This window comes from Echiichthys vipera (genome assembly GCF_963691815.1).
Source record: "Echiichthys vipera genome assembly, chromosome: 12".
NCBI classification, from domain to species: Eukaryota; Metazoa; Chordata; class Actinopteri; order Perciformes; family Trachinidae; genus Echiichthys; species Echiichthys vipera.
In genome coordinates, this window is record NC_139837.1 from 14,915,242 (window position 1) to 14,938,871 (window position 23,630).

At 39.2% G+C, this 23,630-nt stretch overlaps 2 protein-coding genes across 2 annotated transcripts; one reads left to right on the forward strand and one right to left on the reverse strand.

The window, feature by feature from the left end:
* The first annotated feature begins 2,507 nt into the window (after window positions 1–2,507).
* LOC310954602 (serine protease HTRA2, mitochondrial-like) lies at window positions 2,508–6,965 on the forward strand. Its single transcript, XM_083924171.1, has 8 exons — window positions 2,508–3,083; window positions 4,411–4,615; window positions 5,324–5,518; window positions 5,667–5,699; window positions 5,908–6,016; window positions 6,141–6,210; window positions 6,303–6,398; window positions 6,552–6,965. The coding sequence occupies exons 1-8, from the start codon at window positions 2,623–2,625 to the stop codon at window positions 6,715–6,717; spliced, it is 1,335 nt and encodes a 444-aa protein (XP_083780297.1). The 5' UTR covers window positions 2,508–2,622; the 3' UTR covers window positions 6,718–6,965.
* A 101-nt stretch (window positions 6,966–7,066) lies between these two features.
* hif1aa (hypoxia inducible factor 1 subunit alpha a) lies at window positions 7,067–22,021 on the reverse strand. The gene is made up of 15 exons (XM_083924161.1): window positions 21,732–22,021; window positions 12,913–13,103; window positions 12,376–12,527; window positions 12,071–12,155; window positions 11,311–11,420; window positions 10,581–10,783; window positions 10,275–10,381; window positions 10,005–10,152; window positions 9,548–9,852; window positions 9,265–9,467; window positions 9,042–9,164; window positions 8,689–8,924; window positions 8,511–8,610; window positions 8,326–8,416; window positions 7,067–8,228 (listed from the first exon to the last, which is right to left on the reverse strand). Exons 1-15 carry the CDS (start codon window positions 21,761–21,763, stop codon window positions 8,065–8,067), a joined length of 2,250 nt encoding a protein of 749 aa, XP_083780287.1. The 5' UTR covers window positions 21,764–22,021; the 3' UTR covers window positions 7,067–8,064.
* Between the last annotated feature and the right edge of the window lie 1,609 nt (window positions 22,022–23,630).

A 23,630-nucleotide genomic window follows, 5' to 3' on the forward strand; every position in this document is an offset into this window, starting at 1 on the left:
CAAAACGTCACTTCCGCACAGGATTTTAGCCCTTTCACATTAAGACGCGATATTGACTTCAATCTGTCGAAAATTGTATACGATTTATTATTTTATAGCTCGATTTATTTATTATTATTTATTAATTTATTGTACATATAGTAGATAAAATATACAGATTACAGCAATACATTTGTGAAAAATGGGTAGGATTAAATTTTTATAGCTATATAGTATATATGTTTTTTCTCCTCCTTTTAAACTAAATTCATTTTGTATACTTTTGTATTTTGTATTATTTTTTATGTCTGGAATAAATAAAATTCAAAAACATTTTGTAACACAAACTTTGGAAAAAGTATTCGGAGCTTGTCTCATAAATATCATAGATAAATATCTAATAACCGACAGAGTTAAGGAATAATATTATTTAAACATGACTTCCTATATATATATGACTTTATAAAAAGTGGCAATAGAGAAACAAAATTTACAAAAAGTATAACGTGGAAATATAAAGACAAATAAACTTTTAATTCATTCAGAAATATTGATTTATTTCTGTATTTATTTTTCAATGTATGTATTTATTACATACGAATTACTCTAATTATTTTTTACATAATGTACTTTATTTATTATAAACTATTTGTACAAGTAGTTTAGAGCAGATACAACTTACATAATTCATTTGATCATTATCTTAGAAAAATACTATATTCTTAAAATATTTGGATAAACAAACTACCCTCCTTTTATATATTTTTAAAGATTCAGATTAACCACTATGGAAAATCTAAAACTCGAAAATAATAAATTGACAAAAACTGTATTTGCATACTGTTTTTGTTATTCTCCATTATCTTTTCCTGTATTACTGTCTTTGTACATTTTGATTTGTGTAATTATTGTTTCTACATTTAGAAATACATTTTTGGTATTGTGTTTAAATGGGATATGTAAGAAAATTTAAAAAAATAAAGTAGCGTCTAGAGAGCGAAATAAATAAATAAATTATTTAATCTCATATTAAAATTACCCATGCAATGACTTAATTCATAAATTTAGACCTGATGTTCCCCCTGTATGTCCCTTTTGTAAAGAGAAGGTTGAGTCCTTGTCTCGTTTATTTTATGCTTGTACTCATTCATGTAACTCTTGGACTCAAATCTCTTTATTAATGTGGGGAAACTCATAAGCTCTTGGTCCCTATAACAGAATATATGGTCTTCTTTTTGAATGTAGAGTCTGACAACAAAGGAGTTGATACCGTGATACAACTGCTGTGTCTTTTGGGCAAATATCGTACTAACAAGGCCAAATTTCCTTGAAGCACAAACTTGTTTCATGGTGAACTTCAGACATTATTCTATGCCTCTGTATGTAAAGTATTTAGAAAAACAAAAAAGCTTTAATGACTTCTCACATCTTGAAGAACACTATGAGTTACATTACCAGGTGATTTCAGTTGTTTTTTTTTGTTATAAAATCAAAATATATGTTTATGTGTATAACTCCTCCCTGTACTTTTATTTCCACATTCCACATAGTATATTGTAATGTAATGTAATATAGTGTTTTAAGTCTGCGATACTGTACACCTATTGTAGTTTATATTTTGTATTTCTGATTGTTTTGTACCGCTGCTACGATTACCTAATTTCCCCTCGGGGACAAGTAAAGTTATCTATCTATCTATCTATCTATCTATCTATCTATCTATCTATCTATCTATCTATCTATCTATCTATCTATCTATCTATCTATCTATCTATCTATCTATCTATCTATCTATCTATCTATCTATCTATCTATCTATCTTTCTGTGCTTTAGGACATGCTGCTACATTTCACTGTGGTTTACTGTAACTTACTTTAACTTACTTCAGTACGAAGTGCTGCTACACTCCACTGTGCCATACTGTCACTTAGTTCTGAAGGAAATGCTGCTACATTTTCAACACTTATCACTTATCGCTCCTTCTCACTTATTTAGTTTGTACTTATTTCATTTCAATCTGCTGCTAAATGCACGCTGCATATTGTTGTATATTGTATATACCTACGCTTAACCACAATGTCTGTTGCACTCTGTCACACTTAGTTCATTGCTTGATTTATTTTACGTTAGCTTTATTTTGATTTGATTTATGTTTTTATGCTTATTGTTACTCTGACCCTTTCCCATCTTTGTATTGAAACTGTTGCACAATAATTTCCCTCGGGATAAATAAAGCTTCTTGAATCTTGAATCTATCCATCCATCTATCTATCTATCTATCTATCTATCTATCTATCTATCTACCTATCTATCTATCTATCTATCTATCTAGCTTGTAATGTAATATTATTGCTAATAAAGTTTGTCCAAAAAACACGTAAGAGGGAGAAGTGTACTGCGCATGCTCACACCAAAGTTAACCTTCCGGTGTTGATCTCTCAGCTGTCGTTTGTTAACTGTCAGTTGTAGATAACAGTGAAATACACAGGACCTGTTTGGGCTTTATCGTGTTTATTTACGTGAACAGTGTATTTTTTTTACGTCTAATACAAACCGGGCCGTCTTCGTGTGAATATCCTTGGATATAAAGTGTTGTTAAGCTGTGTGAAACTCCTTCCCCGGTGTGCCTGGAGTGATGCAACATGGCAGCGGCTCCTCTCAGTAGGTGTTTCCTCTCCGCAGCACTAAGGAGACACTCTCGGTGTCAGAGGTCTTTGGCACAGAGGACAGTCAGCCGGGCGCCCTCTGCTGTGGTATGTGACGTGACCCACATGGGAACGGAGGGCAACACAAGCCTCGTCAGGGGACCCCGGGTGGAGTGGGACGGAAAAGGTGGCCATGACAACAACAGCTCTCCTCTGCTCAGGTCCGTGTCGCTGGGTCTGGGACTCTGTGGTGCGGCGGCGCTTCTAGACGCCCAGAAAGATGAAAAGGTGACGGACGGAGGAGTCTCCAGACCCGGGCGGTTTCTGGGTCTAATGCTGGTGTCCGCTCAGTGCGCTTCTCCTTATAAACCGGACAGCCCGCGGTATAAGTACAACTTTATCGCAGATGTGGTGGAAAAGTCCACGCCAGCTGTCGTGTACATTGAAATCGTGGGAAGGTGAGTCGACTGAAAAAGTGCCATTTTCATAGTTGAAATGACAATTAATTGGTGGAGTATAATACCAAATTCTCTCTTTTTTGTTCATTCATTTGTTTTGTATCACACACTTGACTTATCCGATTCCATTTGACCTGTATTCCTATCTCTACTTTATATATCTCACTAAGAGTTTATTGTTTACTGTCTATTGTTTTACTTTTTATATTTATTTAGCTAAGAGTTTATTGTTTCACTTTCTATATTTATTTAGCTAAGAGTTTATTGTTTCACCTTCTATATTTATTTAGCTAAGAGTTTATTGTTTCACTTTATTTATTTAGCTAAGAGTTTATTGTTCTTACACCGTGTTTTTATTGCTCCTTTGTGTTTTTTGTAAGCTGCTGGAAATTCAATTTCCTTTCAGGAGTCCTCCCAAAGTGATCGGTAAAGAGAAGTCTCTGAGCCAAAACTAAATCTAAGATTATATCCTATTTTCTTTTTTTATTTTATTCTAAATGTTTATTTCGAATATGTAAATACAATTAAAACAGAAAATAATAATAATAATAATAATAATGAAGCAAAATCATCGCTCCATTGCAGGCAGAAGAACAAAAACATAAAAAAAAATAGAAAACGCATACAAAAAATAATTAAAAATTGAATTCACGTATTCAAAAAAGAGTGATAAGAATAAATTATTGAATCCCACTCCTCCATAATTAGTATCTAATTATCAATAGTATAATAATTAATATTTATAATATATTAATCACCACTTATCTTTATTTTCTGAAAACATTTAAATTAATTTCAGCATATATATTTATAATATATTACTCACCACTTATCTTTATGAAAAAATGTATAATTTGATTTCAGCATATTTATTTATAATTTATAATCTATTACTCACCACTTATCTTTATGAAAAAATGTATAATTTACATCAGCATATTTATTTATAATTTATAATATACTAATTACCACTTATCTTTACTTTATAACAAGTAATAATTCATTTCAGTACATTTTTTTTCTGTGAATTAATTATTTCGCACCACTAGATAAGTCTTTCACCATAAACATTACCTTCAGGGTCTGAGACTGGTTTGTGTTCATGTGATTAACTTTATATACGTGTATATACCTGAATATGTGGGTGTTCTCTCTACTAAAGCATCAAACTACATGATGAGCTCTTTAACGTGGGCCCTGTTTACTGGCCCTTGTCAAAGCTGCCTGTTTGTCAGTTGCTAAAATAATGTTTTGGTTTCCTCTCTGTGTGTATGAACCAAAATAATACATTTTGCTTCCAGGCTGAATAAGATTTACTGTTTCACAGACACCCGTTTTCAGGAAGAGAAGTCCCAGTGTCAAATGGCTCTGGTTTCATCATCAGCAGTGATGGGCTCATCGTCACCAATGCTCACGTTGTGGCCAACAAGAGAGGCGTCCGCGTGAAGCTTACCAACGGGGAGATGTACAGTGCCACCGTGCAAGATGTTGATCCAGTAGCAGACATCGCCACTATCAAAATCACATCAAGGGTGAGCAACTAACTAAAATAACCTCTGCTAAAGGAACTGTATGTTTATCATCAGAACCAGAATCTATAACAAAATACAGTTAAGAGAAAGAATACAAGAAGGGTTTCATCACAAACATGGGTTATGTTTACTGCAACAAAGCAAGATGGTTCAGTAACATTTAAAAAATCAGCAAATAAGGGAAACACACCATTGACTGTGCAGTGTGACCAATATTAACTTTTTCTTCAAACCTTCAAACTTGTCTTTATGATTCTGTCTTTTTAAGAGGGTGTGTCTATTTGTTAGATAAAAGTGCCTTTTAATGTAGAATACACAGTATATGAAGCAGTCACATGGTCAAGGTTATCACATAGATCAGACTATTGAATTTGTCTGTCAGTCTCATTTAAACCTCCTGTACGAAGTCTGAGGAAATATTTCTTTTGCCGTAGAATTACAAGGCTGTGATTCATTAAGTCTACTTAAAGACCACGACGGCAAAATGAATGGTCCTCTGTTTTTCCCCATTGAAAAGCGTCACTGTGATGGAAGAGCTAAAGGTCGATCCAGCAGCTTTATAATAAAGCAGTACACTTCATCACACATTATCGGGTCATTGCAGCAAGAGAAATGGAGCGTTGATAAAAAAAGAAAGCTCTGTTCTTGTGATAGTGTGAATGACCTACGAGCAGTGAGAATGTACAATCTGTCTCCCCCGACATGTAGAATCCTTTACCAACGCTCACCCTTGGTCGGTCATCTGATGTTCGACAAGGAGAGTTTGTGGTCGCCATGGGAAGCCCGTTCGCTTTACGGAATACCATTACGTCAGGAATCGTGAGTTCAGTACAGAGAGGCAGTAAGGAGCTGGGCCTGTCCAACTCCAACATGGAGTACATCCAGACTGACGCCGCCATTGATGTGAGTATAACTGTACACAGAATCACCATGGCCTGATGGACCAACTACCACATAAATGTTAGGAACAAGTGTTTAATGTATCGAGAAATATTTCCTGCGACTCAGAAATGTCTCACATTTAACGTCACGTGACTGGTTTGTTTTGCAGTTTGGAAATTCTGGAGGTCCCCTGATTAACTTGGTGAGTGACAGGTTTGTTTATCCCATTCAAATGTCACCAAACGTCTTCGGACTTTGATTGTGGTGTGTGTGATGCTTGAATGGAGGGGATTGTCGTTTGAGTTGTTTAGTTCAATGTACTGTTGTTAACGTTACATCAGTTTGACGCAGCAGAGTAACATTTTAGCGCGCACCACGCTATCTGAATGTGTTTTCTCGCCCCTTATTAGGACGGTGAAGTCATCGGCATAAATACCATGAAGGTCACTGCAGGGATCTCCTTTGCTATTCCATCCGATCGCTTGAGACTTTTTCTCGATCGCGCAGCAAAAAAAAAGAGTAAGAAGCAAAAGCTGCCTTTCCCACTGTCTTTCTTTCTCCCATATTCTACTTAGCATCCGACTGTTCTCTCCTATGAAGGAAATTATTTTTACACATCCCGTCTTTGTGCGTTTTCTTCAAGGTTCTTGGATCGGTGAGTCAGAGACAAAGCAGCGGTACATTGGTGTAACGATGCTGACACTGACACCAAGGTAAATGCTTCTCGATGTGGAGTGGAGTGTAGTTCCAGTAGTACTGGCACCACTGTGTCTAAAACCAGATGTGTTTTGTCCCTCTGCTTCAGCATCATTGCAGAGTTGAAGTTGAGAGACCCATCCTTCCCAGACGTGACACATGGCATCTTGATTCACAGAGTGATCATGGGCTCCCCGGCCAACAGGTAAGCAGATCAAGCGACTGTGGACAGAGCAGCCCTCTTGCTCTTAAAAGTTCAGTGTTTGAGGTGGTGCGTTTCTTTTGTTGATATAAAAGGCAATTAATTCAGCTTGTATGATGTTGCTGCAAATCCACAGTAATGTCGTACTTGTTTCAGAGCTGGCATGAAACCAGGAGACGTTGTGGTGGAGATTAACGGAGTGAAGGTGAATACCTCAGAGGAGATCTACCAGGCCGTCCGCAGCAGCGACAGAATCACCACGGTGGTGCAGAGAGGAAACGAGTTGCTTCGACTGCAAATGACTCCAGAGTGCATAGATTGACACTAACCACAAAATGTAAAGTCTTCATGTTCACATTAACCTGAGGGACAGTCACATGATTAGTTTGATGATTTTTGTTTTGGTGATAGAAGGTATTGCCCAGCTTTTTTGAGGCGGTCTTTCACTACATGGTGGTTTTCAATGTTATTTCTTATATTTAAACAGTTTCAACCATCACGAACAGTCCAGTATTATTCCCACAATAAACACAACGTGTTTTCTACCTCTACACAAGACTTCTTATTACTTGGCAACGTAGCAAAACTACTCCTGTCATGTCATGAGTTGTGTTCCTACAGACCAAAATACAGTGTTTGTAAATTTCAAGTTAATGAAACCTGAAACAATGTACGTTATTAAAGCCATTTAATGTTAGACGGCAACAAGAAGCATGATAGACCAACAATATGGCATGGATCACTGGTATTAAACTGCACTAAAGAGTTACTTTGATGATGATCACACTAGTAAAATATGAATATCGCACCTTTTTTAAAAGACTGTTTTGAGTATGTCACACAGTAGAAAACATGAATTCCCTTCATGTTAGAGAAAAATGCCAATCCTCCATGATGAGAACAAAAAAAGTGAAGCGCACCCTCAGACTCAAGCGTCAAAGCTGTGAAGCCATACTGAGTAGATTAAAATTTCCATGGTATATGTACAGTAACACATACACTTACAGTAAAGTAATAAAGTGACATGTACTGGACTGCTACACAATTAAATGCATTTACCAAAGACTCAAAGACTGATAACTATTAAATGGAGATAACATTCAAACCATCTAAGGTTTAAATAAAATGTTCATACGTCTGGACTAAAGACATCTTGTTAGGTACGAGTACTACAACATACAAGTATGGGAGGAAAAATAAAATTGTTCAAATCCCATTAAAATGACTTTAAAAAGGCTTAATATATATTGCTGGTAATATTTTTCTTTTTAAGAAAATATAAATTGTGCGACTGAAGCTTACAATACACTGCTGGCAGTAGAGCCAGAATCTGTGAGGACCTGCTGGAAATAGGGTCATCTGTCGAGGTGTTGTCTGCGGAGAGACTCCCGGAAGAGACAAACAAAATAAAAAAAACAACAGTTGGACATCTCATGATGCCTGAATCCCTTGCACCAAAACCCAGATGCTGCTATGGTGTTTGCCACGGTGGAATGCTGCAGATATCACATGAGGTGCACAAACAGCAGCCAGACTACAGTCAAACTCATACAGATACATAAATAAGGGGCAGTGGGGGGAGGTTAGGGGTCTTGGAGAGGGAGTGACAATATAAGGGAGAATTTGTAGTGTCCAGTCTAGTCCAGCAGTGAGCAGGCTAAGCATTGACTCAATTGACGTGGTCCAGAGCACGCAGCAGCTCCTCTCCCTGCAGCAGGTACTGACGACCCTGCAAAGGGGCATTGACCTCGCAATCGTAGCGAGTGAGCTGCGGCAGGGTGAAAAGGGAAGTGGTGCTGTCTGACGTGTTGCCCAGCAGACGACTCGCCATTTCTAAAGAAAGAACAAGATATTTAAGAATTATGATTCTGCTGTTGTTTAGTATCAACCAATAGTCATAAAGTATTTATCCCAGATCTGGTTCATTCACCTGAAGGCAGCAGAAGTATGGTCCTGGTTGTTCCTGACCCTGAGGCCTTCAGCTTTTTGCCCTGCTCCACTTGTTCTGGGGGCAAAGTTCCCTGGGAAAATCATCAAATACGATCACTCAAACTCTCCATCTGTGAATATATAAGTAAGATCTATATAAACCATGCTTGGATGTTGAGGACTTACCTGGCCAATAATCTCTTTTATGTCACCCAGTTTTCTTTTGCGCTGTGCGTTTTGAGCTGCCAGTGTCCTGAGTGAGACATCTTTGTCCAACTGTGGGGTCCTAAGGCACAGCAACAGTGATTAGCTAACCCAGAAAGTGTTATAAAGCAATAAATATGATGCCTTTGGGAGAGTTTACCTCTTAGCAATGATTGTGGCAGGAGTAGGGGCTTTAAGAGGTGCTGGGGAAGTTGTGCGACTGTTTGTTGCACTGAATGGAGAGCTGGGATAGCTCTGGACGTGGACTGGAGAACTCTCAAGGGATTTGACTGGTCCACAAGATAGAGGCTCATCTGGGGTCAGACTGCGCAGCTGGAAGTCATCATCCATGGGGATGTAGGGAGCCAACATCTCCAGATCTAAGTCTTCCATTGCCTTAATGAGAGATAACAGGTCTTATGAATCAGAGTACAGGAACCTTTTACACTATAAGATCAACAATTAACTTGATTTAAAAGCAGTGGAATCTACAGTATCTCCTGGCATTATTACCTGTGTGTTGAAGGGGGTCTTGGGCTCTGTATCAATGGCAAACAGCTTCTCCACCAAATCTAGTTTGAAATCTGAGCTCATCTCTGAGTCCATGGGGAAACAAAAGTCCATGGAACTGTCAGCCTAAAGAGAACAGACGTCAAAGATTATTCCCTTATTGGTGCGTATCAGAGGAAAGTTATTTGTCTAAACTACAAGTTGAGAATAATTCACTTTGTTGTACCTCTGGGGAGCTGCAGCTGGTTGATGGGGCTGACGGAGTTGGAGCGAAGCTCTTAGCTTTGGCATCCTCAGAGCTGGTGGAAGTGACATGGAGAGGCTCGCTGGGCGGCAGAGGGGAAAGAGGCAGAGCCAGCTTGTCACTGGTGGAGGGAAGCATTACATCATTGTAGAGAGGGACCTCCCTCAGTAGCTGGATCTCCGAATCTGTACCACAAGATACGGGGGGTTAGAATAGTTTCAACCACTCAGCATATAAACTGATTTCTGCTGTGGACTAGTTTTACCAGGGCAGCTGAAGTCCAGGGAGATGATTGCATCTCCAGCAGCTGGGGCCAGCAGGGTGAGGGCCTCTGGCACTTCTTTCAGCTGGTCATACAGGCTAGCTGGAGCCTGGGTGTTTACCGCTTGAGTGAACAGTTCGATCACGTCCGGCTCTGGGCTCTTCTCCTCCACCTTCAGCAGGGTGGGAGACATGTCAGGCTGGCTGCTCTCGATCACAGCCTTTTCTTCCTCCTGTTGCTCCTCCTTCACTGGCTTCACATCCTCGATCTGCTCCAGAGACAAGATGAGTTTCTCCTCCTGGATGCCACTGTAACAGAGTTATGCAGCCTTTAAGATTGAGTGTATTGAGTGTTTTCTGTACAAACCAGTTCATCATCTCTCTCACTTCACTTAACAAACTGACTGGTTAATACAGTCCAATCTGTTCTGAAAATATTCTCAGAAGAGCATTTATAGTACCTGAGCACAAAGTTGACACAGACAACACACTGTGGCTGGGAGTTCTTGTTGTTGTAGATGACAGTGGCTTGAGTTTCCACCCACACAAAGCCTCCTCTCTTGGCCAACATCCGATACTGGCCTGTGCTGACTTGGCCCTTTGCAAACACTAAAAGAAGAGAGAAAAAAGGGTAATGACAAAAGATAGATTCAAACATTTCTTGAAAGGTTTGGCAAAAATAACAGCCGGAATTTGCATTAATTCAATACACTTTTGTTGTGTATGCTTACAGTTGTGGTGAGTCTTGGTAAGATGGTCTGAGTCCAGAGCGTGATAGTACTCATAAACAGAACGATTCAACAAGTCCTCTGGATCATAACCCATGAGCTCAGTGATTCTGGACAAGCAAAAAATAATAATCATAATTCTTCCAGTGACAAGCAGAAAAAAGTTCTGTAGTATCTACAGTGAACACTAGGGGGCTCTGTAATACCATGCTAGAGAGGGTTTTGGCAACAACAGCCAACAAAAAGTACTTCACAGCTGGCCTAAGTAGCTGAAAGCTTCTTAATATTCACTCAGATTGGCAAACTCACCTCTCGTCACAATACGTGAACTTCATGTCCATTGTGTGGCGGCTGAGAAAGGTCTTGGTGTCCAGAGGGACCTCAATGTTGGAGGGATGTTGGATGGGGTCACAGATCAAAACCAGGTAGGGGACAGGTGGCTCGTTGTGCCCGATGGGAGTCTCCTCAGTGTGGCTGCCATATACACGGACATGACCTGAGCAGTGGAGCACCTAGAAGGCGACGACCAGAGGGTCAGAACATGTTTAGTATCATTTAGTATTTCCAGACCCCAAGCAGAGAAAAACATTTCTAGGGAGTCTGTATATTTCCAGTTTGTCCTTTAAAATGCATAATTTCCTTTATCTGCGCCTGTAGGCCAACATTATTCAGATGTAAGTTCTACATCAACACACTTTTAAAATACTTTTATACTTAAATGATTACATGTAGTTACTTGCTGTTTTACAGGCTGAGAGTGTTATCTAATATAATAATCATCATCATTACACAGTCTCATGATTTGACATGTCCTACAACAATAAAGAGACATTAATGTAGCTTTAAAGTTAATAGAATAACTAAACAATATATTTCCATTTGAAATGTTTCCTGAAATTTCATTGACCTCACTAACATCCCTGGTGTTGATAAGCGTACTTGCACATGTTAAAATGACAGTAATAGTTACATTAGTACTTAGACTGTTTTTGATACATTTCTGAGAAAGCATTTCTTCTTCTATTGAACTGTGGCCTACCTTCCATGTTGCTGATTTCACATTGACAGTGCGGCCCCTGCTTGTGAGAGTGCATTTCATTCGGAGGAAGAAGCTGCGCTCTGTGTTTGGTTCCTTGGCCTTTTTGGAGCCTGAAATCACACAAACAGGAAGAGATATTGACTACCTCTGTTTCATTTTTTATTTCAGTGTTTTATTATAAACTTGTGCCAACAGTCCACATTTGCATTCTTGGGCAACATTAAGTAGTAAAACACCATGGTCAGCTATGGCAAGTTAAATAAAGGAAGTAGAGTTACGGGCCGTTAAAGCTGCTATCGTAACATGTATATGTGTACTAAAGTGTCTAGTAGAAAAAGCAAATGTGGGCTCAAATACATGGTTTGCATGGAAAACAAATTATGTTTTGTAGCACATTTCAGAAGGAAGAACTGGGATGTTTTAGTCTAATTCATTTGATTTAACAGTTCTACTAAGAAACTCAACTGAAATCAATGGTAAACAAAAATAAAAAATAGTAAGCAAGAAAAACTGAAAATGTGCCAGTAATGCTCCAGTAATGGCGAGTGAAAGGTCACAAAAACGAGCCAACTCTAATCACTTTGACCTCAGGGCTGAAGTGGGAAAATAACTTGTTTTGACAGCCTCCTGCTCTGAATTTTTAAGCACAAAGCAAATTGGATTCCTTGCTGATTGGAGCACCAGAGTGCTTGTGTGTGCCTGATTCTGTCCATTAGTGAGTTTTTACAATGTTACACCGCTCACTACCGTTGTCCTTCACCTGTTTTGTGGACCAGCATCTCCCTCAGCTCTTCCTGGTCGCAGGGATGTATGAAGTCAAACACACTGTGTCCCGTCAGGTCAAACTGTAACGAAAAAAGAGAGGACAGTGCAAATCTTGTTACCATGTACATGCAGCAGTTTACAGTTTTTCATGGTAGACACTGTGTCATGACAAAAACAGGCCTAGTGTGTGTGTCTGTTATTTAACAGTATGTGTAAAAACAGTAACCATATTTTATTTTGTCCCATCAATTTTATGTTCTCACTTTAATGCTGACATAAACCAGGGCAAATCAGACCAACCTGTGCCAGCCCCAGGCACTTGTTGACATTCTCGGTAAGATAAATCATATCTCCATCTTCAGACAGCACCATGAGAAAGCCGTCCAGAGCCTTTAGGTATGAGCCGTTTAGCTGGTTATCAAGCTCTGTTTCCTCTTCTTCCATTGGCTCATCTAGGGGCGATAACACAGAGGGGATGAGAAAGATAAGTAAGGCAGTGAAAGAAAATGAAAAAAAGAAAAACGAGGAATTTGACATGAAAAGTTTGCAGGGCAGGACACTGCAGCACAAAGGAAACACACTACTCACAGCCATATCTGCAGAGGGATCTATACTTGTGTATGGCTAAGTCATTTATTAAAGTAGCTAACTCAATGCTTTCCCCTGCATCTAAAACTGCACTCACTTTTTCTTACACTCTTCTAAGGGTGTAATTTCCTTCTGCCAAAAGATCCTTTTAATTGTGGCTTATATATCTGGAACCTTAATCAAAACAATCCATTCTCGAGCTGCCTAAAAAGACAATAATGTATCACTAGGATACAGACAGATACTGACCAGTGCTGAGCAGTTTTCTCATTCGCAGGTAGCTGATGATGAGCCTCATTATCGAAGCCTTGTCCAGGCTGGAGCTGACACTGTGGGGTAGGGGCAGCTGCTGGGCCAGCTCGTAGAACACCTCCGACTCCTTCCCGCGCCGGCATCGCGCTGCATCCCTTGACTTCTCCTTCCTCCGCTCCGAGCTCACCCTGCGAGAGACAGGTGGTGGTGGGTCAGCAGCAGCTTGGACACATCCTGGTTTTGATCCCACTATGCACACCACAAGAGCTGACATCCCTCCTTCCAGTGTCTGGCTGGCCACTAGCCTGTCACTTGGGAGGCTGCAGCAGCTGGAGTCCGCAACAAGGGAGCTCACAGCCAAGCAGCCGTCTGGACCCCTGTCAGACTCATTTACATACATGGCTATCTGCAACCGTCTTATTGGCTGCTGACCAAAATAAATGGAGTCCGCCCCCTCAGAGTGATTGGCTGGGAGTCCGGGCATGGATTTTCCTGTTTGTCTCTGGGTGCACAGCCAAGCTTCATTGCAACACCAATCATCCTGACATTTACGAGTGACTGAATGGATCTACAGGGAGGAGAATGATAATACTGGCCCTAACACAGAGAACACACACAAACACCGCGTGAGTGACAAACAAACTGTCATATGATCCTATTGTTGTTACAAATGCATGCCTCATCACTGCTGCTTACTGCTTCTAAAAGCCCCATATTAGACCAAGCATTTATCCAGGCAGCTATCCAAGGTCTGGCTAATGGACTCTCATCACACTGAAAGCAAGATTTTATTGCACTGGCAGTATTTTAAAATAACTTTAAAAGGACACATTGACTTGTGCAAGTCATGATTCAAATGATTCACTTTATTGTATTGATTTTTAACAATGGAAAAACCTTTACTTTTCACCTAAGCACTGATTTGAATCTTGATTTGAGTTTGTATTGGTTAACATACATGAAGCTCTCTTGAACACTAACATAAATGGCTAAATTAGAAAAAATAATCGCATTACCTGACTGACCGCTGTTGACTTTTTGCCATTATCACTCTCACAACCACGCCCTCAAAATGCATTTAGAAACTTGAGCATCACAACAAAATAAACAGCAGTTCAAAAGTCCTCAGCTTTGAAATGTACACCTAATTGAAATTGATCTGTTACATACTTACATCACTGACCAAGGCCATGTTGTTATTTATGGCCCTCTAACAAGTAAATGGACCAGCTGACTAAAATCAGCTGACTGCGTATCAAATCACCTGGCAGGGTTGCAGACACATTTTCCAAAGGCTAGGGTAAGGAATGCTTTTGGTTTCAGACCAACCAGATTAAGAATTAAGTGCTATGGGCAAAAAGTGTGTGGCTTTTGTCTCTTGGGAAGCCCCAACTTTGGAACTGACCTATGCCTAAGAAAAACATCTGCGAGTCTGCAAACACATGGTGCCTTCCTACATAGTTGCATATAGCAGCAAAAATAGTTTACTAGCGGGTGGTGTTCAAACTGCAGAAAACAAGGAAGTAAATTAGAAATCACTTATAACACTAGGAATTTAAAAAACAAATGCAAAAATCTAACCCATGTTGAATCATGGCCAAACTACAATTCTAATGGATATCTTCCCTTGTTCATCTAATCCCCATTTGATGACAAATTCCCGCAGATACAAATTGTGTGTAACTGAAGATCTTACATACCAACAATCCTCCTCCTCTCAAATATGTTTGTGTACTGTAGCATAAACATGTTTCAATCCAGACCTCAATTACAACTACAAGCGTATACATTCATCCACATGTTTGCACATTTGCCAATACCACTGTCAAATATTTACAATAGCTTCTGTCAATCCCAAGAGACATAGCCAGAATATCTGGACAATAGTGAAAGCTGATCTTAGAGTTATGCAACCACTTCTTTATTGTATCAACGCATTTCCTTTCTTATTAGTCGGACTTTTGAATCCTACTGTAACAAACACCTCCAACCTACATTCATGTAAAGAAGCCATTGTACACAGGGAACACTAGGAAAGTCATCTTGCTATTCTACTGGCTAAGCATCTGATGATCTAATGACAGATAAACGCCCCACAATGTTATAAAAAGGGTCCTATTGGAGGCTGCATGAGTGATTAGTACAAGCCAGTATACAAATTGTTTTCCTCTGTAATGGCTGCACCCCTCTCTATCGGATGCTTCCTGTATGTTATTGCAAATCCTATTCAAATGAAGATCAGCTGTAATATTCCATTAGTGCGGTCACGACACCAAAATTATGACTTCGGAACAATGCCTGCCTAAAATATCTCCATACAGAAACTATACCACAGCAGAAAACTAAAACATCATCAAAAGTAATGGAATAAAATATTAGATGATAGAACGTGGAACTTAAAAGTTATTTATTTCTTTTCATTCATTAAAACACTTAAACTTCTGAAGTAAAAATAAAAATATATATTTTGTACAAGCTGAGCTTCACAGCTACTTCACATTCTTTGTTCTATTCATAAAATAAGATCAATTTGCATTTTATGTTGATAAAGTTCCAACCCCTGATCATTAGCATGCATACTATAATGGTGCACTAAAGTACAACACAAACGACCCAGACCCAGTGGAGGTCTGTGCTCTAATCAGACCATTTTCTTTTACAAATTACAATCTGTATTATAAAGTGACAAAAATGAGCATGATATGATTATATTACCAGTACTGATTGACTTAAAATAGATCATTTATAACTGGTGGTGTCGATTGGCATACTTGTGAACACCAGCGCATGTTATGGTAAAGTCAATGTTACCAGCGTGAACGTTGTGTTTGAATACAGAGATGTGTGGAACTGCAGCGGACAGTTAAACAGTTAGCTTTACCCCAGATTGCCTTGTGTAACTCTGCTGCTTGACTTAATGTTACACCGGGGGGATATTTATGTTATCTATCGCTTAACTCTTTGAACAAGTCTGCATCTTTGTCAGCTAGATGTTTCGCCAAGTTGAATGTGTTGGCTGGCTTGCCCTTACTGTCGGCTACGTAAGCAAAATAGCTGACTGTGCGTCTGCGTTTTCAGCAAGCCTAGGATGGCCGGCAGGAGCACCGATGCCACTACCAGCCGTTGTCTGTCTTCTCTGTGAGTGACCATGATAACGCGCCCTCTCTGGCTGCAGGCCGTGAGAAAGCAGAGAGAAGATGCACACAGACACGCTGCCACATAAAAGATCATAAAGTACCAATACTAATAAAACGTGAAATAGTATTGTTTTTAACGGCAGGGTACCGCGGTACTTTTATAGTATCAGTTTAATGCGTAACACTTGATTCCATTCAATACAAGGGTATAATGAGAAGCACTTACTAAGCCTACATTCAACATAAACAGTGCAGTGTCTGAGCCACAGGTGATTTCAGTAAGTAAAGTTAAGCTAATCATAAAAGACCGCAGATTGTGGTGAAAGCATAATCTCTTTTCACAGCCCTGTGACAAATGTCTAATACAATCACTTACTTTTGTTCCATTGTGATAATTATAAAAAAAAAGTACTGTGTTCAGAATTACAAAAGGGAGAAGAAAACAGCTTGATTCCTTTACATGAAACATGCAAAGAAAACAAAAATGTTCCCTTGACGTTAAAACAAAGGAGAGCAGAGAGGCCACGATTACATAACACCATTAATGCACATGTTCATGCATGCCCAGCAGTCCTCTGCGTGATGCCTCACTGCATACACAATCACATCTCCAGTTCCCATAGCTTTATTTGGACTTGGACTCTGTTTTCTGATAAGAATGATTGCTATTACATAAACAAAATGTAATGCTGATTTTAGTGGGAATACAAACCAGTGTACAATTAATAAAAAAATAAAAAGCTTTGCGAATGCTACCAGAGTTGCTTGTGTATTTTGTTGCTACGGGGCTGGCTTATTTTACAAGAGAAATGTGCTCACAATCTGCCAGTCTTGTTTAGTGTGACAGTAAACACTCTCTAATCTATTATGTAATCAAGTTCAGGGAATCACCACAACTAAAAGCTCAACTCACTATGGGAAAAAATAGCAAAGCAACTCTGGGAATAAAACCGTTTTACAGACAAATTAACCCGTGGCATGATGTTTGATGACTTGTAGGAAGCAGCATAGGAGGGGTCTTCCCTGAATTCCTCAGTTATTAGTGTTTTACTAACATGCTTTGAATATTGTAGTGGGTGATAAAAATCAATATTGCATCTTATATTGAAGGTGGAATAATAGAGCGATAGGTCAGTATGATGGTTCAGGGGTGGTGATGCAGATATTTCTTTCTGTTTGGCTACTCAATAATTAATCAAATGAAGACAGAAATTCCTGTGAGGACCTCTCACAGGAAACTGAATGAGCATTTTATGCTGTTATATTTTCCATTTCCTTGGTGAAAACTCTGCTTAGTTTTCTTTACCTTGATCAAATGTTCCCACCTGAGCTAGTTCTTAGTTCATTAATAAGGATTTAAGTCACCATTACTGCAGCGTGGGGAATTTCTGGAGTTTGTCACGTCGTATATTACAACAATTTCCTGGTCTATTAAGAAGCAATATCAGTTTTTTTCCAACGCATATATTACACAATTTTCGGCCGTTGCATCTGAGATGTTCACCCTCAGTGGTAGCTTAAAGGCATATACGATGTTTCTGTTACAGTATACAATAAAAATAATTCCCTACTTCCAACAGGGACACTTGCCTGTCCCTCTCCACTGGGAGACATAAAAAAAAAAATCCCTAACCATGTGAACATAGCTCAAAAGACTACTACAACTAAATACACAGGGCCCATTTATTCGGGTTGGGCTCGTCTGACAGTCAGTCAATGTGGATTGTACAAAAACAGCTAAACAAGTATTTTACTTCCTTCCACTTTCCATGCTTCGTCCTTTACAAAGATTCATCTCATGCTGACGTGTGTTAAATGGAATCATTCATTAAAATAGCAGACACTCACAAATGTGCCATTCTTTTCGGCTAGAAATGCAGTTTTGCAGGAAGTGGGTATACCAAACCCAAAAACAAATGTTAGATGGTTTTACCTTAAATGTGACAAGAGAAAGACAGCTGCCTGGGATACAGGTGCACAACACCGTCGGACTTTCCACTTTGCTCAAAAGTTATGGTTTTGGGAGTTTTATCATCTACACTACTGACTTTTCAACATATGTCCAATTAGATTAAAGTTTAACAAAAAACTAGCAATGTCTTAATTAAAAAAAAAAATTCCTTTCAAAATTTTGAAGAAGTTCATCTAAAATATTACAGTTGATGTGATGAATCAAAATCTCTTCAACAGTAGCGAGAGAAGACCTGAAAATGGTTGTTCTCTTACTGTATTTGTAGCACGTTTCTAGTCTTAGCGACCATTCAAAGAGCTTAACAACACAACACAGATCATTCAAAAATATTTAGTACCAATTAGAGATGCCAATTTGGGCTTTTTTCTAAATGATAGTTGATGCTTGTTAACCTATCCTTAACCGTTAGCAGACAAGTAAGTAGTCGAGTCGCCTTCAGGGAGGCTCGGACAGATGTGTTTTTCCCGCATGCCTCTATGGCGTGTAACATTAGACAGCCAATCACTGGCACACCGACGCTGATGAGATTTACTCCTTGGGTAATGAAATACAAGGACTTTTTCAATATTCGATACTACAGAGGCAATTCAGTTGGTACCTGAAATAATCAACGTTCAGTACCCAGCCCTAGCCAGCACTCCATTCATACTGTACTACCATGTAAAGTACCACCTGCCAACTAGGAGCAATTAACAGTCACAAGCACGGCGTGGGTTCGGTATCCTGCCCTAGGAAACTCCGACATGTAGACTATAGACTCTGGATCGAACCACCAGGGATCAAACCACAAGTGTTTGACAGTGCGCCTGTTTCGCTCTTATTTGCCCTTATAAATTTGTTCCATTTTTGTTTTAATTTAGTCTCTTTACCTTTAGTAATTCAGTTGTAAAAAGGAGCCTGTTTGTGCGCTTCCAGATCAAAGTGTGAACGCGGGGGAGCTCACAGACACGCGCATCGCCAGCAGCAGCTTCAGTGAAGCTTAGCAGAGACAATTAACGCCTCCCTGCTTGCTTCGTGGTGATTTTGCATCATTATGTAAGTAATAGTTATCATTATTTGTTGACAGAAAGTGGCATTGTCCATGTGAATACAAATGTGAGTCCAAAGACAGATGAAATACTGAAATATTTTATTCGTGCACATTTTGGACACTTAACTTTGTAGTAGTAAAGTAAGTAGTAGAACTGTACAACTGATCAGCACTGACAAATGTGTTCAACTACACATTTTAAATGTGCACTATGTTGAAGACATTGTGTAATGGAGGTATTGTTTTCATACTTCCTTCCTTGAATTGTTATTATGAAACACTCATTGTGAGAGTGGAGTATTTGTTAATGAAGAAAGCAAAAGCAGACATTTTAGCACAGATAAATGTGGGGTTCAACATCTTACTGCACAACAAAACACTTGGAAATTATTTCTGACATGTGTCCTTTTGAGACATTACCCTCCAGTGAAGAGCAATTTCCCTGCACAATCGGTCCTCACAATTACAGCTAAGTAAGTTTAAACTGCTTGTTTTCCTTTAGAAAAATGTGCACACAAACCAGAGATATCTATGCATTGTACCCGCAAGTAACATATTTCCTTTTCAAGTTCTATCTAGCCTGCACACAGGTTGAAACAGCAGGGTACTCTGCAACTTGGCAGGCAGTGAATCGCTACACACATTTGGCTGCTCCTATTGACGTCAAGGCCTAGTGATTAAGAGATGAGACAGAAATAATAACACCTCACACCTCAAAGACACCAGCCAAAATGGCGTCAAACCTGACCACAACTCTTGAGTTCTGCTGAGATAAAAAAAAAATATATACACATATTGACTGAAACTCAACAGGATTCTGATCTTTTACCTAGCCCTATACAAAGCGCCAGATTTCAAATTGAGTGCGTAAAGCTCATGCCATGGGGTAACTTGATGTAGTCTACAATAGGGGTGGGAACTGATAAGATTTTATTGATACTATGCCAGCATCAATTCTGGGCTATCGTTATTATAACAACGTTTTGGACCGTTTCTTCCTTTCAGTCTTGTTCCAAGTTTCCAGCAGTGTTGATGCATTAGTTTGACCTAATTGTTTTGCATTGCATAACTGTCAACTGCCAGAATTGATAAAAGGAACCGATGAGCCCGGGAGGCATTCGATTCTGGTTCAGATTCCAATTTGTCACCAATCAATCAATCAAAACCAATTCCCATCCCTAGACTAAAGACAACCACATAACCTCACCAAGGCAATTGCTTGAAACGGAAAGGACCATAACGACTATACTATTTCAATAGACGGAGGTTTTAACACATGCCATGCAACCATTTCAGTGCAACAACAGCCCAGTGGGATTCTTAGCATGTGGGATGAAACAGAATTTAACCTCTATGGAACAAATATCACCCATGTTGAGTTATCAATGTGTCAAAGACATCTCTCATTACTAACTCTTAAAAATCTGAATCTCTTCAGTAAAAGTACACCCAAAGTGGAACAGAGGACTGTTATCAAATCAAGCTTTGCACTCAAAAGTCTGCCACCTGTCCGCATATTTAGCATGTCTGTCAATGACAGAAAGGCCCAGAAAAGCAATCTGTCTGATGCAGGGTCTGGGTCAAGAAACACCACGCAGGTCAACTACACATTACAATATAGGTAGACTCTGCCAGGCTTGATCATTACAGACAATCAATAAATAAAAAAAAAAAATCAATAAGTCACACAAAGAAAAACATCTATTTTATTAGTAATGATCAGCAGTAGATGGACCACCCACTGATGCTTGATTACCTAATTGCCTTCTGGGACAGAGGAACCAGGAACATCTAATTTGGCACTTAAATAACGATTAAAGTTATGAAAGATATTACAATATTAAGATACTACAAGTAGTGGAAATAAAAGTAGTTTAACCAGCTATATAAACAATAAATACCCCTCTCGTTTTACTTTAAACTGTTAAATTTCTTTTTTACTGTTTACATGAGGTATTATTATATTTTGCCTCGGCTATTAATGCTTTTGTTATTTGCATTATCCTCTTTTGCTGGTGTAGCACTGAAAAGATGGGATTAATAAAGGATTCTCTTCTCTTAATTCAGTTTTGCCAGTCCAGAAAAAGAAGAGAAACTCACACCAAGGCCAGCTGTACTAAAACCCTAAATATTTCATCAGAAACCTCACACCACCACTCTCCAGTACTGCTCACATGAGGTCCAGCTACTTTTCACTCAACACTATCAACACTGGCACATCATACAAATACTACCATAGATGCCCTTTCAATGAGACACATTATGTCACATTAAAGGTTAATAATGTTAACATCTAGGTTTCAACACAAACAAAAGCGTAGTAACGGTGTCTGACGAGGTAACAAATAATTAAAAAGCGGATATTATTAAAAGAAATACACAAAGACACAAAGTTACTGGCGAGATTAGTTAACATTAAGCTTTGTAAATAAACAGTTTAACGCCAACAGATGTTCTATGAAAGCTAACTTAGCTAGCTTTGTTAGCAGCCTGCTAATGATAACAGCGTCGCTAGCAAACGCGAAAAAAAGCACGCTGAACTAGCAGTTAACCTTGGAAAAAAACCTATAATGTCACATTAATAGCATTTATTCAGTCCCAGTCGAGGACCAAAGTTGTTGGGGCGGCTCTTAAACAACAACACAGCCTGCTGCGTAGCTATTAGCATAGACGTTACCTTTTCTTTTCTGGTACAGTTCCTGTGTCCATGTCAGGACGAAACGACCGGAGTTGAGTCTCTCTCTCGGTGTCAAAGCTGTATCCGGGGCCCGTCGAGAAATAAACCAAAAACCCTTTAGTATTCACTGATATGACTCCGTAAAATCCTCACTCGCTTTGCATACGACTTCTCACTGTGTTTATTTGGTCAAAGAAATCAAGTTTTCATACGCGTAAGGACAGCCCAGTCTCCTTCACAGACCCTGCCACGCTGGAGAGGTTTCACGCCGAGACAATACTGTTGCACCGTGGAGGCACTTCCCCCTAACTCCGCGGGGACGCGCAGTCACATGCTTCTCCATGCGTGAGGACGCGCACAGAAAAAAAACCTGTTAAAGCCCATTGGTTAGAGCCACAGAGCAAACAAACTGTAATTTTCCACTTATGTTACAGAGTTATAGAGTGCTTTAACAATCCTGTTTCTCAAGGTTGCTCTATGGATATAAGCATATTGTATGTTTGTTACTATAGGGCAAGGTTTTTTAGGCTGAAAGACAGATGAAGCAAATATTACTACAAATAGTGTATTAAAGTTGCATGGGCCTAACAGCTAAAGTGTCCGAAAGTCTATACACACAGCTTTTTATGGTGCATGCAATTCTAAGATATTACAATGATAATTATTAACATATTAAAGCTTGAATATGTAGAATCTTTATTAAAAAAACATATATTTTTAAGAGAATTCAACCACAGGCGTTTTGAGGGGTATAATAAAAAAATATATTTTGTCTGAATAAATATTTTTAAAAATGCTTGACAATGATGGTTTGACAATGACTTTCTGTTTACATTTTACCAGCCAATAGTGGCCGGCATTGTGGGTTGCCAGGGTTGTCTGTTGTTGGGTGCAGCTACTGTAGGCTGGCACTGGGTGATATGGAGTTTGCCAATCCTGCAGCTGCTTATTTGTCCCAGCAGCTGAGTGACCGGAGACGGGCAAGAACGAGGGTCAATATAGGCCAAGAATTCACTTAATGGACTGAGATAAAGGAGTTCAACGGCATTAAAATGCACGCTGAAATGGCTACAATTATCCTTGATCAGTTAAGCTAACTTTCATGTTTACTTAGCTGTAACGGCTAACGGTAACGGTAACTCCTCTGCAATACTTGTTTTATGGTGCGATTTGCCGCAGGGGGATGTGTTCAAACAGCCTCAAAAAGAAACCCCGGTCTCCTGCAGGCTACTGGACCGGGTCTGACCAACCTGGCAACCTGAGTGCTTTTAATTATATTTTGTTGTTGCGACTACAATCTTGAGACATAGATGGCGGGGTTCTGCTCACTCTCCATATTCAACCTTTAATATATTTATACATCATATGTTAATGTTAAACACACGTTCTGAAGTCACATTGAAACCTTCAGCTCAATTGTATCTGTGCATGGTTACCGTAGGTGCTACCGTGAGCCAGTAAGCTTCTCATCAAGGTTGTGTAAATGTAAGAATAATTTTTTCACAAATGTATTTTTTACTAATAATACGTTGCATTCATGTTAATGTAAATTTTCAGGCATATTTTTGAAAAAAAAAAAACATTGGAAAGATTATCAAACTTTTTGGCAGACCCCCCTGCGGTAATTCTGAGGACCCCCTGCTGAAGATCTCTGTTCTACGGTGTTTTGCTGATGAAGGTGTCTTGTTTTGTTAAGTGCCCCAGGGTACACGAGAGGCAGAGGACTTTTCTTTTACTTTGGGAGCAAACTAATCCTCTTCAAATGGCAAAAAGACTTTACTTTACTTTATCAAATTAAAGTCTATGTCTGTGCCTTCCCTCCAGTGCCTCATCTACCAAAGAGACCCTGCCCTGGCCCCCCCAGTTCTTCCAAAAGACTGTGTAAAGGATTGTTGTGAT

Bases quoted from the DNA above. Each gene is read 5' to 3' on its own strand.
- LOC310954602 (XM_083924171.1), top strand. From the start codon at position 2,623: ATGGCAGCGGCTCCTCTCAGTAGGTGTTTCCTCTCCGCAGCACTAAGG. The intron at 4,616-5,323 runs GTGAGCAACTAA...CCCGACATGTAG, and splicing joins CTATCAAAATCACATCAAGG to AATCCTTTACCAACGCTCAC. The intron at 6,017-6,140 runs GTAAGAAGCAAA...GTTTTCTTCAAG, and splicing joins TCGCGCAGCAAAAAAAAAGA to GTTCTTGGATCGGTGAGTCA.
- hif1aa (XM_083924161.1), bottom strand. From the start codon at position 21,763: ATGGACACAGGAACTGTACCAGAAAAGAAAAG. The intron at 11,421-12,070 runs GTGAAGGACAAC...GTGTGATTTCAG, and splicing joins GATGCTGGTCCACAAAACAG to GCTCCAAAAAGGCCAAGGAA. The intron at 9,165-9,264 runs GTACAACAAAGT...TGTTCTCTTTAG, and splicing joins CCAGCTGCAGCTCCCCAGAG to GCTGACAGTTCCATGGACTT.